The sequence below is a fragment of the Leptinotarsa decemlineata genome, unplaced genomic scaffold, assembly GCF_025532065.1.
Source record: "Leptinotarsa decemlineata unplaced genomic scaffold, Ldec_3_MD MMD2_tig00000035_RagTag_RagTag, whole genome shotgun sequence".
Taxonomy (NCBI): Eukaryota; Metazoa; Arthropoda; class Insecta; order Coleoptera; family Chrysomelidae; genus Leptinotarsa; species Leptinotarsa decemlineata.
In genome coordinates this window covers 23,198,563-23,214,522 of record NW_027412540.1, presented here as the reverse complement: position 1 = coordinate 23,214,522, position 15,960 = coordinate 23,198,563, and the positions used below count along the sequence as shown (strand labels likewise).

At 35.2% G+C, this 15,960-nt stretch overlaps 1 protein-coding gene and 1 non-coding gene across 2 annotated transcripts; both read left to right on the top strand.

Moving 5' to 3' along the window:
- Positions 1 to 7,921: 7,921 nt before the first annotated feature.
- Positions 7,922 to 8,597, top strand: LOC111504102 (phospholipid hydroperoxide glutathione peroxidase-like). Its single transcript, XM_023158593.2, has one exon. The coding sequence runs from the start codon at positions 8,004 to 8,006 to the stop codon at positions 8,508 to 8,510; it is 507 nt and encodes a 168-aa protein (XP_023014361.2). The 5' UTR covers positions 7,922 to 8,003; the 3' UTR covers positions 8,511 to 8,597.
- A 4,375-nt stretch (positions 8,598 to 12,972) lies between these two features.
- On the top strand, positions 12,973 to 13,136 carry LOC111504109 (U1 spliceosomal RNA). Its single transcript, XR_002721957.2, has one exon. It is a non-coding gene; the product is annotated as a U1 spliceosomal RNA (small nuclear RNA).
- Positions 13,137 to 15,960: the final 2,824 nt, after the last annotated feature.

The window sequence follows — 15,960 nt, the reverse complement described above, 5'->3', positions numbered from 1 at the left end:
CGATCACCATTGAATTTTATATGCAGTAGCTTCAATAAAATCTGTAAACACTGCGATATTCATTTCGACTCTCTAAACGCGTTGGTATCTTGTATCCACAATCACATTTAACAATACTATAAGTAACATTTGTGTCAGTACTGCTACATTGCATGATTTTTAACTTTTTGCGTTATGTACTCATTTTTTCATTCCTCTTTTGAAATTCTACTTATACGAATATTTTATATATACTTTGTTATAGCATTTACATTTTTATATTCCATTATTTATAATATTTATTTCATATATACTCTGTAATAATAGCATTTCCTGTAACTGGGTACTCCTGTTGGAATAAATCGCTTTTTTTCATGAATATAACTTGGCAAGACTGGCCGACTTCATGCTTCACAATCACAATGTAAACTTAGATAATAACTGAACAAAATATTTATTCATTCTAAAGCTCATATGTGTTCAACCACTGTCCTGAACATCTATTGTAGAGAATTCACTTTTGAGATTTTTCACTTGACCAATACGTTTTAAACTAGGTTGACGCCTATTTCTTCCGTCATCTTTCGCACCTTTTGTGATGTAAGTTTTTCGGGCAAAATACATATGAGAACATTTTTCACATACTTGAAAACTGGCTATAAATCAAATCAGCTATAATTAAGGAACAATTAGTGTGTTTGAAGGTGATTGACAATATTTCATGATGAATTTCACTAGTTCGGACTTCCATTGTCTACTATATAAAATGATTTGAAATCCCTAAAACAACTAAAAAAGAAGAATTAAAAATGTATAGCTGAAAATAACAATTATATTAAGCAAAATAAACCTGAAATGAAATAAAATACAAGTAAAAATAGAACAATTGAATAAATAAAAATAAAGAAATGAAAAAAAAAAAAAATAGAATACAAACTGGAGAGATTCCAAGTCACGTTATTTCACGACGTTTCGATTGTTAGTATCTACAATCGTCTTTGGGTGATGACTGGACTGATTCCTCCGAGAGATGACTATTTATAGGTCGTTCGAGTACTTTCACTCATCCCTGCTTTCCATTTTCCGCTTCAATGGTTCCGTGGGAGATGACCGTTTGGCGGGAGTTGGCCATTTTTCGCTTGATGATGGGTTTCCATATGTTGCGTATTTCTACGCTGGCTTGGCGGAATACGTTGTTGGACAACATGTATGCGGCTTTCTTGAATTTTCTCCTAAACCAATGTTCCTCTCTGTGCAAGATCTCAGCTTGGGACCACTCGATGTTGTGTTGATGGGTCCAAACATGGTCTGCTATTCCTGATTTGCTGGTTTCCCCTCGCTGTGTGTGTTTCTTGTGCTCGGCAATGCGAACATTCAATGGCCTCTTAGTTTCACCAATATAGGATTTTCCGCACTCACAGGGTATCCGGTAAATGCAAGGAACAATTAGTGTTCAGGCCAGTCTCAACTCCCTACAATACACTGACACCTCTCAGAAAACTACTACTCCGCTGGCTAATACCACGAAGGGCGTTGGATTATATCCGACAGGTGTCAGTGCAAGATAGTTCACTGAAGTATCACCTGCATATGCTGCTGGTGATACACTCATTGATTTTGAATCATTGGAACACACTTGCAGACCTGTTTCGGACTGTTTGGCCACTCGTCAGTGCAAGTTAGTGTTTATCATCAACATAAAGTCGATTATTTCCGATAATTGAACTAGGCAGAAGCAGACAACAAACAACAAGTTTGTCATCGCCTCATCTACCTGCGAACGATGTAACCAACCGCATATTCTAAATTTGCCCCATTCCTCATATAAACTTGAAAACTGCGGTAGTTGTATCAACGCCCTCCGTGGTATTAGCCAGGGGAGTAGTTGTTTTCTGATAGGTGTTAGTCTATTAACCTACTGAACGAATTGTTCCTTTAGATGATTTGACATGATTCTTTCAGAGAACCTGGAAAAACCTCGAACGGATTCTCGAACGGATTATATAAATATAATTATATAATATATAATTATATAAATATAATCAGTTTATTTCTCAACAATTTTCAAAATTGGTTTGATATTAGATATATTCCCAGAAATCTCGGTATAGACATCAAACCATCAACACAGAATAATGATGTTATTTACACTTTTCTTGGTCGCATCGCTGGTAGTTTCTGTGTACTTCTGTTATTATCATTAATGTTTGCTAATGTCTAGTGCAAACGTAAATACATTCCTTGTTGATAATGTAATCAACTCGTTCATAAGACTGTGTTGGCCAGGTTGGTTCTTACTTGGAATCACTTCTAGCCGTCATCAACCACAAATTATTGGCGCAATATAAGGAATGTCGTGAATCAACAAGCTTCTGGGGAAATTCCTTTCACAGATTCCACAAATTTCATTATTCCTTATACAATTTATCGCAAACACTTTTTCCACTCCAGAACGCAAGTACTGTGTCCCGTTATACCTTTCGCTAACCAAGTTAGCATCAAAAGAACGAAGTAAATCTCAAAATGAACTTTTTACAAAGATGTGAATATCATGCGAAGGAGTAACTTTCAGACAAAAACTGGAAGAAAAGGCCCTTTTGAAATGACTACTTTAATAGAAACATATCTTATACACATCTGGATAGTCCATCATATTCCTCATCAAGTGAATTCCTAGAAGTGGTCACTCTAATTCTCAATTCATATGTTGGTGACCACCTCTTATAATACCTAATAAATACTTAGTTTCCACCTGTACTTATTACATTATATCAATCAATCAAAGCCGTTCTCAACAATTTTAAGCCATACTCGCTTATTTTGTGGTCATTCTCTGAAACATGTAGAGCGACACTAGACTTTTCTGGTCTATGAAACCGAATATGTGAAATAATGTTTATCACTGCGATCTATTACAGTCCGCTCACAGTCCGCCAACACACTTTTCATCGCAATCCTCACATCGTATTCCGTATATTCCAGACTTTTACCTTTCGGTCATCCTGTTTGGGTTAATCTGTTTGTAACCCCTATATTGGTAAATAAATGAATCCCGTTTGGGTTGCCCAAGATGCTAAAGCTTTAAAATATACTTCAAGTGATCGTTTTTCTGAAAAGTCGAGGATTTACAAGACGCTCTCTTAATTTTCCTTCCTTAATTAACTTATCGTCACGGTAGTCCCTCCGATTTCTACCACCATATCTTCAAAGACTTCCACACCCAATTCGATTTCTTCTTCATTATCAAAGGACTGACTCAAAATATTTTCTACCATGTCAATTATTTTCTTAGATTTAATATTCGAAGACAAGCTTTTTGAGTCCTTTATTTTAAAATGACATTTTTTAAACGATTTGACTTAAATTTTATCGAAACAATAGAAAACCAAAGTCTCAATCCGCTGAAGATTAATGAAATTGAATTATTATCGAGTGTTGTTTATTAACAATACCTACTTACACCATTTTTCCGAAAGACTAGCCCTCATTTTCAAAGACGAAAACAATTAAATAGCTTTTAAAAATTGAAACACTCTCCACAAAGTATTCTCCAAACTCAAAACCGACACTGCATTAGACATGCAATCTCTGTCATGTAAGAATGTGGCATAAGACAATCAATCTCGAGGAACGAACTGCCGAACACAAAACAGATACACTCACAAACAATTCAGTATTGAAAAAAACTAAACCTCATTAGCAAAACATGTCTTCACTAATTCGATTTTGAAATACCAGAAATTTCCAAAGAATTGAATCTGAGAAAATATGTTGAAATATGTTGTTCCGTCAACTAGCTGTCTCCCCCCCCTACGAATTACAATGCTCGAAAGTGTAAACTTGAGCAAGCTGGAGATTAACGGAGTCTTATGTTTTAACGTGCGATTCCTAGCACTGTAGTATAAATAAAAAAAAAAGACAAAAAATATCTGAGTACATGGTACTGGGGTTTAATATCAAGCTATACTCATATGTCTACTTTTTAGTTATCTAAGTTCCAGTTGTCCTTCTCCAAGCGGAAGTAGGAAATATTAAGAGCAGAGAGTTGTTGGTTCACAGATGAATCAAAAACACCTTCCGGTTCTGGTGCAGGTGTTTTCAGTCGCAGACCCAGGACAGAGTTATCTACCTGCCTAGGAACTTATGCGACTGTATTTCAAGCAGAAATTTACGCTATTGAATCATGTGCGGAGAGATTGGATGAATCCAACCTCACTCACAAGTCAATAAAAATATTCTCGGACAGTCAAGCGGCGTTGGTAGCTCTTGGCTCCTACCGAGCAACGTCTAAATTGGTAGCAAATTGGCAAAAACGACTCTCCTCGATAGGAAGACTTGACAGATTGTCTCTGGTCTGGATTCCTGGCCATACTGGCCTGGAAGGCAATGAAGCTGCTGACTCCCTTGCAAAGGAGGGTGCTGCAAGCAGCTTCATCGGACCAGAACCTGTCATTGGCATCGCTTTAGGCTTTGCCAAACAAACTTTGAACACCTGGATAGCAAGAAGATTTATGGACTTCTGGCAGAATCTTCCAGGATTGGCTCACTCCAAGGCGTTTATTGATCCTTCGAAGCTTGATACCAAACAGTTATTGGACTACAGTAGGGATGAACTACGATGTCTAACAGGCCTTCTTACAGGTCACTGTCATTTGAACCATCATATGAAGAGACTCGGACTGTCGGAAGACAGTGTGTGTCGCCTCTGTTTGGAAAATGAAACAGCAGAGCATATAGTTTGTGCCTGCCACGCTGTGTACCTAATCAAGTTCTTAGAGTTCGGTAGGGCCGTACTCTTACCATCTGACCTGAAAGACCACTCACTATACAAAATGATCGGCTTCGTTAAGAAGCTGGGTTTATTTGTCCGAGTGTGAATAGGTGTGAGCCACAATAAACCCTTGCGGGTTGCGGTAGAGAGTCGAGTAGACCCACTCACTTTAGACCTAACCTAAACTGACCAGGCTTATCCATATGAGAAGTCGCAGACTTTTTTATAATCAATGATAAGAACAACACATGCCCAATTCAACTTTTGTAGCCAGCAAGACAATTGATGCATAAAACAAAAAGGAAAGTGAGTTAATGTGCATGACATTCTATTTTTTATAATAGTCAGAATGAAAGAAAGCAACTTTCCATGACAAAATATCTCAAATTTTTGTTTCATGCAATATTGTTCTAAAAATTACCGTTGAATTTATTAGCAACTGCAGTTAGTATCTTATTTTCTATATACTAATGACTACTAGAACTAGTGGTCTTCAAATAATTTCTGTTTGATGATGTGCCCTATTTTTTTCTGAAAAAAAAATCAAAATTCGCAATCGCACTACTATTGCGCATTGATAATCATTTATACTCAATCACTACCAAACAAACAAAAAGTATACAGTGTGTAACAACGAAAACTTAACAAAGTCGTTTTTGAATATAAAAAGTAAGATTTTTAAATAAAGCTCGGACACATCGATTTCTAATTAAAGAGGGACACCTTTCAGACTAATCAGATTTTTTGTAGTACACACCCCCTCGGAGGGGTGCGTCCGACAACCCTTATTGAGATAGGGAAAGTTGGTCGAGTGGCACCTTGTTTTAAAGGTCTTTCGAATATCTTTACAACTCTGTTAAAAGAAAATTTTTGTAACGATTAGATTTTGTTTGAAGTTAAAATTTCCATGTTAATAACACATTAGACAGACCACTCGGTAACTTGTATGTCTAAATAAAAAAAAATTTCGAGCAGTTCTTATCAGTTTTTTGTTGAATGAAATCCCTTTTTTAAAATCAATACCCACTCCTCTTCTTCCAGTTTTCATTAGTACATCGTTCGATTGTTTTGTTTAAACGGGTCGTGTATTGTTATTTGTTTAAAAATGCCTTACACTACTGCTGAAGTTAGCTTTATTTTTTGGCAACGACCAAAATGCTAATAGAACATCAATTTTATTTAACGAGCAAAACCTTGGTAAACCCTAAGCAGAAATCACGTTCTGGATTTGGGCAGAAAATTCAGAGAGACAGGTCATCGCCAATCCCAGGTTAAGTACCAGAGGTTTATCAGCAATGGCCGGAATAAGCCATATGAGCGCATGGAGAATCCTTAAAAACCACAAATTCCATCCTTACGAAATTAAACTTGTTCATGAACTCAATGAGAATGATTTTGACAGAATACAGAAGTTTTGTAAGGGCATGAGTGAGAGATTAATGCAAAATCCCGAGCTGTTTTATAACATCTGTTTTTCGGACGAAAGCTCATTTTATTCAAATGGTCGGATGAAAACCCAAGACAATACGCAGAAATACATACCCATCATCCCCAAAAGTTGAATGTCTGGGCCGGAATATTAGGCAATTATATTATAGGTCCATTTTTCATTGATGGAAATTTAACCGGTGATTCTTATTTACAACTTCTTGAAGAGGCAATACAACCTCATATAGTTGAAATAATTGAACAGGATCCAAGATGTCAAGATGATTTAATCCATTTTCAACAAGACGGTGCACCACCCCATTATGCCCAGCAGGTTCGAAATTTTTTGAATAATCATTTTGAAGGACAATGGATTGGCAGAAGAGGTCCAATTGAATGACCACCACGATCACCAGATTCAACACCACTGGACTACTTTTTGTGGGGATATTTAAAGTCTGAAGTTTATGCTACACAGCCACCCAATTTGGATGAATTACGTCGCATAATTATTGATGAATGCCGAGCTTATAACTCCAGAGATGTTGAATAATGTAAGAGCAAAATTCGAACAAAATCTTTATTGTTGCATGGAGCAAAATGGCGCACATTTTGAACATTTACTCTAAATTTCCTATGCGAGTTACCCTTATTTGGTGTTAGTTTTTTTGTGTGTGCTTTAAAAACAATTATTGGGATTTATTAACCCTAAAACAGTTTTTTTAAACTTTTCTGTGTCATCGGCATTCAAGGAAATCAGCAGGTTGTATTCGTTGTGTAGGTAAGTTTTTAGTATGATTCAATTTTTTATCAGAAGCATAAAATATCCATGACAAAAGGCAACCTTCATAAGGAGGTGCCACTCAATTCACCTAAAATGTAAGGGTGGTAACCAACCCCATCCCCCGAAAAAATCTCCTCGTAATAAACAAATAATTCTTACTTTTTTACGAAATCAAATGGACACGTAATTAGCAGGTTGTCATAAAAAGCAAAATTTTATTTTTTTTATGAAAGTTCTGAACGTAAATTGTACTTCAAAAACAATTTGATTTATTTTAAAAAGAGTTGAACTCAATAAAAATACCTTTAAATCTTCAAATAATCTCGAAAACTAATCGTTACAAAATTTTTCTTTTAACAAAGATGTAAAGGTATTCGAAAGACCTTTAAAACGAGGTGCCACTCGACCTACTTTCCCTATCTAAATAAGGGTCGTCGGACGCACCCCTCCGAGGGGGTGCGTACTACAAAAAATCTGATTAGTCTGAAAGGTGTCTTCCTTCAATTAGAAATCGACGTGTACGAGCTTTTTTTAAAAATCTTACTTTTTATATTCAAAAACGGCTCTATTAAGTTTTCGTTGTTACACACTGTATGGTTTCAATAGTCATTTTACTGAATAGATAAGGAATAACTGAAAGACATTATGTGTCTCGTTCATGAGATCAAAGGAGATTAGTGCAAATTCTATACTCTTGACTAATCAGCAATGTCAAAGTTAACTATATTTGTAAAGACGAAAAACCATGACAACTCATTGTTTGCCATGAATTTAAGTACAATAAATATACATTTTATTACCAATCTTCCAAGGACTAGTTATCAAGAAGATGCACATTATTGGTCTATAACAAGGAGTTGTTCATAATTCATAAAATCGATCATTCGCTTGACATACCATTCAGCCACTGTTTGTATCAGAAAATAATGGAAATGCAACTATGACAACTATCTACGTGAATAGAATGACTTCAGTTCAGTTCAGTGAATAGTTAAAAGCTCCAAACAATTCCTGAAAACGACTCTAGTGTTACCTAACGATATGTCGAGTCCTGTAGATTACAAATCTGCGAAGTCCATATACGAATTCACTGCTAACGATATCAAGGGAAACCCTGTTTCTTTGGACAAATACGAAGGACACGTTTGCATAATCGTGAATGTGGCCTCTGAATGTGGCTTCACAAATCTGAATTACTCCGAACTCAACAAACTCTACGAAGAATACTCAGAGTCCAAAGGATTGCGTATTCTAGCATTTCCCTGCAACCAGTTTGCCGGGAACGAACCAGGTTCCAGCGACGAAATTTGTGAATTTGTGAAGTCGAGGAAAGTTAAATTTGACATGTTCGAGAAAATTCACGTGAATGGAAGCGACAGTCATCCTTTGTGGAAGTACTTGAAACGTGAACAGGGTGGGATTCTGGGGGATTTCATCAAGTGGAATTTCACAAAGTTCATCATCGATAAAAATGGAAATCCAGTGGAGAGGCACGGGCCTAGCACAAGTCCGAAAGAACTGGTTGAGTCTTTAGAGAAATACTGGTGAGGTTTCAATGGATCCTCGTTATAAAATCAAGATATCCTTATTCTGTGATAGCTAATGAAACTTCAGTAAGAGAGTGGTAGCTAATTAATTGTAATCAACCCATCAACTTAAGGTACCGATAAAATTGAGATGCAGTTGTAGTTGTAGGTCGCTCTGTGACCAGGTTGAGTACGGTACTCTGAAACCGTCCTCAAAGCTCTCCCTTTTTCTTCAGTACGTCATCATTATTTATTTAGTTCTTTTCTTTGTCGGGGTGGTCTTGGAGAGTTTGTTAACGGCTTCCCAGTATTTTTAATTTGTGATAATTGTCATATCGTCATTTCTGCGTTTCGTCACTGTCCTTCTCAAGATTCAAATAGTACCATCCATGGTACTATGTTTCTTATCAGTCTTCTGGTCCAGTTGGCCTTTCCATCGTCTATCTCCCAAGGTTGTTGCCATTTCTCGATAATTTGTGAGCTTGCTATTCCTTTCCTTACATTGTTTTGTATCATTGTTCTTTCTTCCACCAGCAGATCTATTGGGGGGTTATTGCAATTAGCAGAGCTTTGGCTGATGTTGTTCTACATATATAATAATAATAATGATAATGTTTATTCATAAATAGTGAAAAAATACAGACCTTCTATTGTTACAAAATCAAATGATTGAAAAAACTTAGTAATATGAGGCTTAGAATAAACAAAAAATCCACCGAAGCTGATATTATCAGCTTGTGTGTGGTGACACATTATTATGGTGTGATGTTGACGAATCAAATGTAATACAGTCAAATTAATGGAAGAGAAAACAAGGGTAAAAATGAGATTATAGGTTAACTAGAAGAATGTGTTTTCAACTAGCTTGAGAGTTTCAGATATAGCTTAATTATAAAGAGAGCAGTAGACGAAAGTTGGAACAAAAATGGCTCAAGAAAAGTGTAAACAATATAATTTTTTTCCAAGGAAATAATACTGAATAATAATACCAAAAATTTCATAAAAATAAAATTACTATTCAGGTCAACATAACGATAATATTGAGAGTATTCAGCAGAATATACGAATTGTGAACTGAGGAAAATTAGAACAAAAGAATCGTTTCAAACGTTATATTTACGTCATAAATTAATCATGAAATATGGGGCAAGCGCGATCATCAAAATCAGGAAAATATAACTTGTGTTGATATGAAAATGGCATGCCTCAGATTTCCACAGAAAAACCTGACAGAACTAGTGTGTGAAAGAAATTATTTCAAATAGCCTCAACTTAATATCAATCATAGTATGTAATTTTTATATCGACTAATCGATGTGTTAAAATTCTTAATTTTGAAGTCAGCCATAATTTCAGCTCCTTCTTGAACAGAGATAATAAGTTTAGTTATTTCAATTCATTTGGTAGATCGTTGTATATCTTTGGCCCAAAAAACATGCTAGATCTCTAGGCTATAGTTTTAGTCACATGTGGAACTGGAGTGGGAATAATCTACAAATATTTTGCTTCGATTTTTTTTCTGGTCAACAGCAAGTGTCAAATGAAATATTTGTTTTACATCTAATATATTCCCAAGCTTGTAAAGGTCATCTGATGGGTAGGTATATATTTTTGAATTACTTAAACATTCTTTATAATGTTATTATATGCCCTTCCCCAAACTATTATGCCATATTTCAGTTGGAATTCCACTAATGCGCAATACAGCATTAGGAGATGTTTTTCTTCATGAATGTTACCTAAATATTTGAATTTAGACAATAGGCATCTAATTTTTTGCACTAACTTCCTAATGTGTAAGTTCCATTTTAAATGATTGTCTATCATTACAACAAGATACTTTATTTCTGTAGCTTGTGTGATTTTCACGATGCAGTTTTCAGAGTTGTGTTCAGGGGTTGAAGACTGGGTAAGTTTTTGTTATTCACTGAAAAGGCAAAATATTTCATTTTAGAAAAATTTATGGTCAATAGTTTGAAATTGAGCCAGTCAATAATTGTTTTAAAGTCATTTTGTGCATTAGTGATGAGCGAGTTTCAGTTTTCGGCTTCATAAAAAACTGCTGTGTCGGCTGCATAGCTTATAATTGTCCCATTAGTGTGGAGATTAAACAGGTTATTAAGATATACTGTGAGAAGAATTGGACCAAGTATGGCGCCTTGAGGTACCCCAAACTTCATCACTTCGTATTTACTTAAAGTATTACCTACTTTGACACACTGCTTTCTTTCACTCAAGTAACATTTTATGAGAGTTAATGAGAGTTCCACGAATACCTAAATCTTCTAGAACGTTTAGGAGTTTATTATGACTGACAGTATCGAGCGCCTTGTCCAGATCAACGAATATGCAGAGGCACGGTTTACTACTATCAAAGGATTTATGAACTTGTGGAGTTAATTCCTTTATCGCATCCTGTGTTGATCTGGCCTCTCTAAATCCAAACTGTCTAGATGAGAGGAGATTATATTTCTCAAAAAAATCTGTTAACTTTCTCTTCAAAATATATTCTAGAATTTTAGTTATACCAGTGATTAGAGAAATCGATCTATAATTTATGCATTTCAATTTTTCTCTTTTTTTAAAAATGGGTTTGATAACTGTCGTCTTTATAGATTTAGACCCATATCCTGTCGTTAGTATATTTTATTGATGAGCAGTGTTAGTGGCTCTTTAATATATTCTTTAATATGCTGCAGAACTTCTACTGACATTTCATCTATTTCTGGTGCTGTGTGTTTTTTCAAGTTGTTAATTATTTCTTCAACTTCATCTATATTTGCTTCTGTTAAATATATTGAGCTTTGGTTGACAGTTCTGAGCTCTTTATAATTCCGAGGAGTTTCTATTTTGAGCACTAGGTCCTCAGAAATTTTAGTATAATGCTCTAAAAAAATGTCCGCAATCTCTATAGGGTTAGTTGTGGTTTTGTTATCCCCATTTTCAATTTCTGTTACTTCCGTGCTTTTGGATGGTTTAGAGCAAGCAGCATTTACTGTTTTCCATAGTAGTTTTGCACTGTTTCTATTTTTATCGGTCTCTTCCTTATAATAATCAGCCTTAGATTTCTTCAACAATGTATTCAATTCATTTCTATAAGTATTGAATTGTCTTAATAGAGGATGATTTTCTTTATCAAGTTTCCATTGATTGAATAACATATTCCTTCTGGCGACAGAGTTTACTAGAGCTGTGGTTATCCAAGGTTGTCTCTTTTTTTGTATTTTATTTGTCACCTCTTTTGTACTGGCATTCAATATTTCTTTTATTTTTTTTATGAAGAGATCAGTTGCAGATTCTACGTCCTCTGTTATATAGAAGTTGTCCCACTTTTCACATTTCATAAATATTTTCTTATTGTCAAATTTCTCTTTGTTCAGGTTCTTATCGGTTTTAAATTCAATCATAGTCGTGAATTGATCTGTGATGTGAGTATTCAGTAGAAAAGGAGACACATACTATTTTTATTGCTGCATTTCTTTGAACACTTAGTAATAGTAGTATATTCCTATATATCTTTTCTCCCATGGCTAGAAAAATATAAATAAAATATATTACTAAATACTTTACCATATTACTATACTATATTACTTTTCCTATGTATTACTTTTTCGAGTTTTGTAACTTAGTCTTTTAGTTCTATCACTTTTTTGTCAAAACTTTACTACAAAAAATTACACCGATATATGTTTTTGTAGGTAAAAGAAACCTTTTTCGACATAGTTTCTATACATTTTACCCTTTAGCCACTAACGATACAACTGATGATAGGCATATGTTTGCCCGAAACATATATTTCCCAGAATTTATAGAAACAAATTTGCCAATGACCATGTTTTTTCGTCTGTAACAAAAAAAAGTGATACTCACTTTTCAAGCCATCCCTATAAAACTGAATATCAACTGCTTAGTTATTTTCCAGAAGTCAATATTTTATAGTTCCCAATAAAATTAACGTTCCATACAGACGTATTATGGTTAGTCTAATTAGTCTACATACAAAGGTATTTATTATAGCTGGAAATCATTTATGGAAAGTGTCAACAATTGAGACTAGATGGGCATCTGAAGATATTCCCCTTTTTTTTTCATTCAATCATTTTATTCCCAAAGCATTGATCAGACCATATTTTTTTATTCTGTTTCTCATCAAACAGAAGCAGTAACTTTGAACTCAAGTGGTTTGGATGGTACAAAATCAGTTAAACAGGTGACGCCACATCAGCCAATTCGATATTATCTTGCTGTGTAGACAGAATTATTATAATCGTATTATTCATTATAGGCAACCAAACATACCTCCTTCTCATAATTGGATTGAAGTTGATCATTGAACGTTGCTATGTACGAAGCTCCTTTACTTCAAACGATGTGAAAACTCTTACACGTTTCTCCGTTAGATGGCGTAGCACCATCGACTACAATATGTCACCAGTTTGATCTAGAGAGAGATGTTAAGTAGTCAGGAAAGTCGACCAGAAGGCATACTTACCTGGCGTAGGGGTCAACCGTGATCAACAAGGCGGTTCCCCCAGGACGAGGCCCTTCCATTGCACTTCGGTTGGGCTGACACCTGCGATTATCCCTAATGCGGATAACTCGGGCGCGTAATTTTTGGTAGTCGGGACTGCGTACGCGCTGTCCCGGTGTTTTTTAAATCTAAACATAAATAAGGTATCGATGTTGTCACAAAGCGTAATGTATTTAGCGAATCATTCATAGATGGATGCATTCACATAGTTAAAGGGAATATGACTTGTTATAGAACATTGTAATTAAAACATAGATGTCGTAAGACCGATTAATCCTTGAATAAATAATAAAATATTTTTAAGTCATGATAACCATGTTCAATTCAATATTCGAATTTGGTAGGAAGTTACGGGAGTTCATAAAACAACACAAATTCACAAAATAATTGAATTGTGGCCCTCGTAGATTTGTTTTTTTATTAACGCACAATCACTTGAAAAAGCTAATGTTTTACCGAAACATGTGATATATTTTTCAAATAAAGTTTGTGGAGATCAAATCGTTGAGGTGTAGTTTTTGAAATTACTATGGATCTTCATCAAGTAACGACCGAATCAATCAGAAAAAAAAAACAATATGACTTTGTTACTTGAATCATAATTCACATCGTCACGTTGAGAATTCCTAGTCTATTCCTAGACTATCACAGTAGAAAGTTTATTAGCATAGAATTTTCTTTGTATATAGACAATCCGCATTATTTGTAAAGTATCGCCGCATAGCAGTCAAGAGCCAAAGCAACGCATACATGAGGAGGGGATATGCATGTATTGAAACAAGTTGTTTTGATTTGACCATTAGACAATAGATGGCACAGACCTTCCTAGCATCAATTTGTATTCATAAAAATTGTATGAAGAATATGTAATATTATTGTCCATTAGTTATTGGGCCCTATAGTTTGTAAACTAGAGAATCTTCACTTAGCGAAGTACTGTCTTACGATATCAGCTAATCACTCATTGTCGGTGACAGTGATATTAGCACAGATACCTTGAGCCAAATTTGATTCAAGCAGCAAGGGACGGAGAGTGAATTTCAACCAACATGGAAGCAGTAGAATGCTAAGGACATGGGGAGGTATTATGGCCACACTCTCCTGAGCTTGCGTAGGTCAGCCGTCGAAGAAGCTGTAGTCTGCAACCTGTGGATTTCAATACGAACACAATTATAAATCATTTGCTAACTTAATCTGTTGAAACCGTTCCAAATTTGGCCACATGTGCGCTAATATACTATTAATTAATCAAATGAATAAAAGTGATGAGACCGACGCTGACAAAATGACGCATGGGTCTCGCTGACATACATATTCAGTTTTTCTATAAAATATTTGAGTTTTTACAAATACTGCTGACAACGCACTTTTTTTCTTTCTTTTCAGATTGTAATCTGTAACGTGCTGCCATCTTGTGACGTTCAATCTAAGTAAACGTTACTCACATCAAATTACAGTTTCCTGTCATTCGGTAGTTTTTCAGATATTTACGTACCTTTGAGTTAGACAACTAGCACTTCGTTAGTGGAAAGTACTTTTTCTAGGACAATGTCTGTCCCGGTTAAGTATTTTTCAATGTCAGCCGTCAACCGACATTTTTTCGATTTGAGCACTTGAGATATTTCTCAGTTAGGTGCGACACGCTGGTTTTTCTTTGAATTATTCAAATGTAATCATTATTCCAACATTTTTTGCTAAGCTCCTTGGATAACCGAGGTTATTGGAAACTATCGCGAAATTTGTGCTCTGAAAGGATGTCTGAAGTTGATATTTCAAGATTGTGAAGAAATTTTTGGATTCATCATAAGTTGAACTAACAACATCATTCATCATGATTTTGTTACATAAATCATAATTCATATCATTCAGTTGGAGAATTCTCAACACAGTACTTATAAACTCAACTGAGGAAGGAACGGTATCGGCAGCTCGAGTACAAATCATATTTAACTACCATATTATTGAAATTATGTCAATCTTCAAACAATCTTCTAACATGAGTCAAGGCAACGCATACATAAGGTGAAGATGTCACTAATTTGACCGTCAAACAGATGGCACAGACCTTCCGATCACCAATTTGTACTCATAAAAACTGTATGAATAGTACAGAAAAATTATGTCTCCAGGTCCATTAGTTATTGGGCTCCATGGGTTGTAGACTAGAAAATCTTCACTAGTGTAGAAACTGATCCACCAGTTTGGCACTCTTTGTTAATGACAGTGTTACTTGCAGATACTTGCATCGATGGTATCGGCATAATGTCGGTTCAAGCAGCAGCGGAAGGGGAACGACATACTGATCCATACAAGAGTAATATGGCCACATTTGTGGGGTCAGTCTTCGAAGCTGCTTTAGTCTACAACCTGTAGATTTCAATTTAAACATTATTTATACCTACTATCTTCTTACTGCTGAAACCTATTACAATGTTGGTGGATCCGCGTTCCGCTAATACTATTATTTATTTAAACACATATAGTGTATGGCTTACCTGCACCAGGTGATTGGAAATCATCAGATTGATCGATTGGGGTACCTTACGAAGAATATTTGTTGAGATAATTTTCATTAAATCATCTGAAAATGGAACTTTTAACAGGTGATGATGGACTGTATTGCCAAACTAACTGACTATTATGAGAAAACAAGTATATCTGAGGCACCAGTCAATCCAATAATAACACTGATGATTTTCAAACGGAACCTCTAACGGAAGCACCAAACTCTTATGAAGGTGCGAAATAAATGAACACTTCAATATTCAGTATTTCATGAAGTTTTTGGTTTTCTATTACTCCATCTTGATGCAAAAAAGGGATGAGGGAATCTTCCAAAGAAAGGAAGGAAGTAATCAATTTGATAATAAGTAACTCTATACATAGATGTATAGATCATGCAAAAAAGTAACTTTCAGACACAAACTAAAAAAAAGTACTC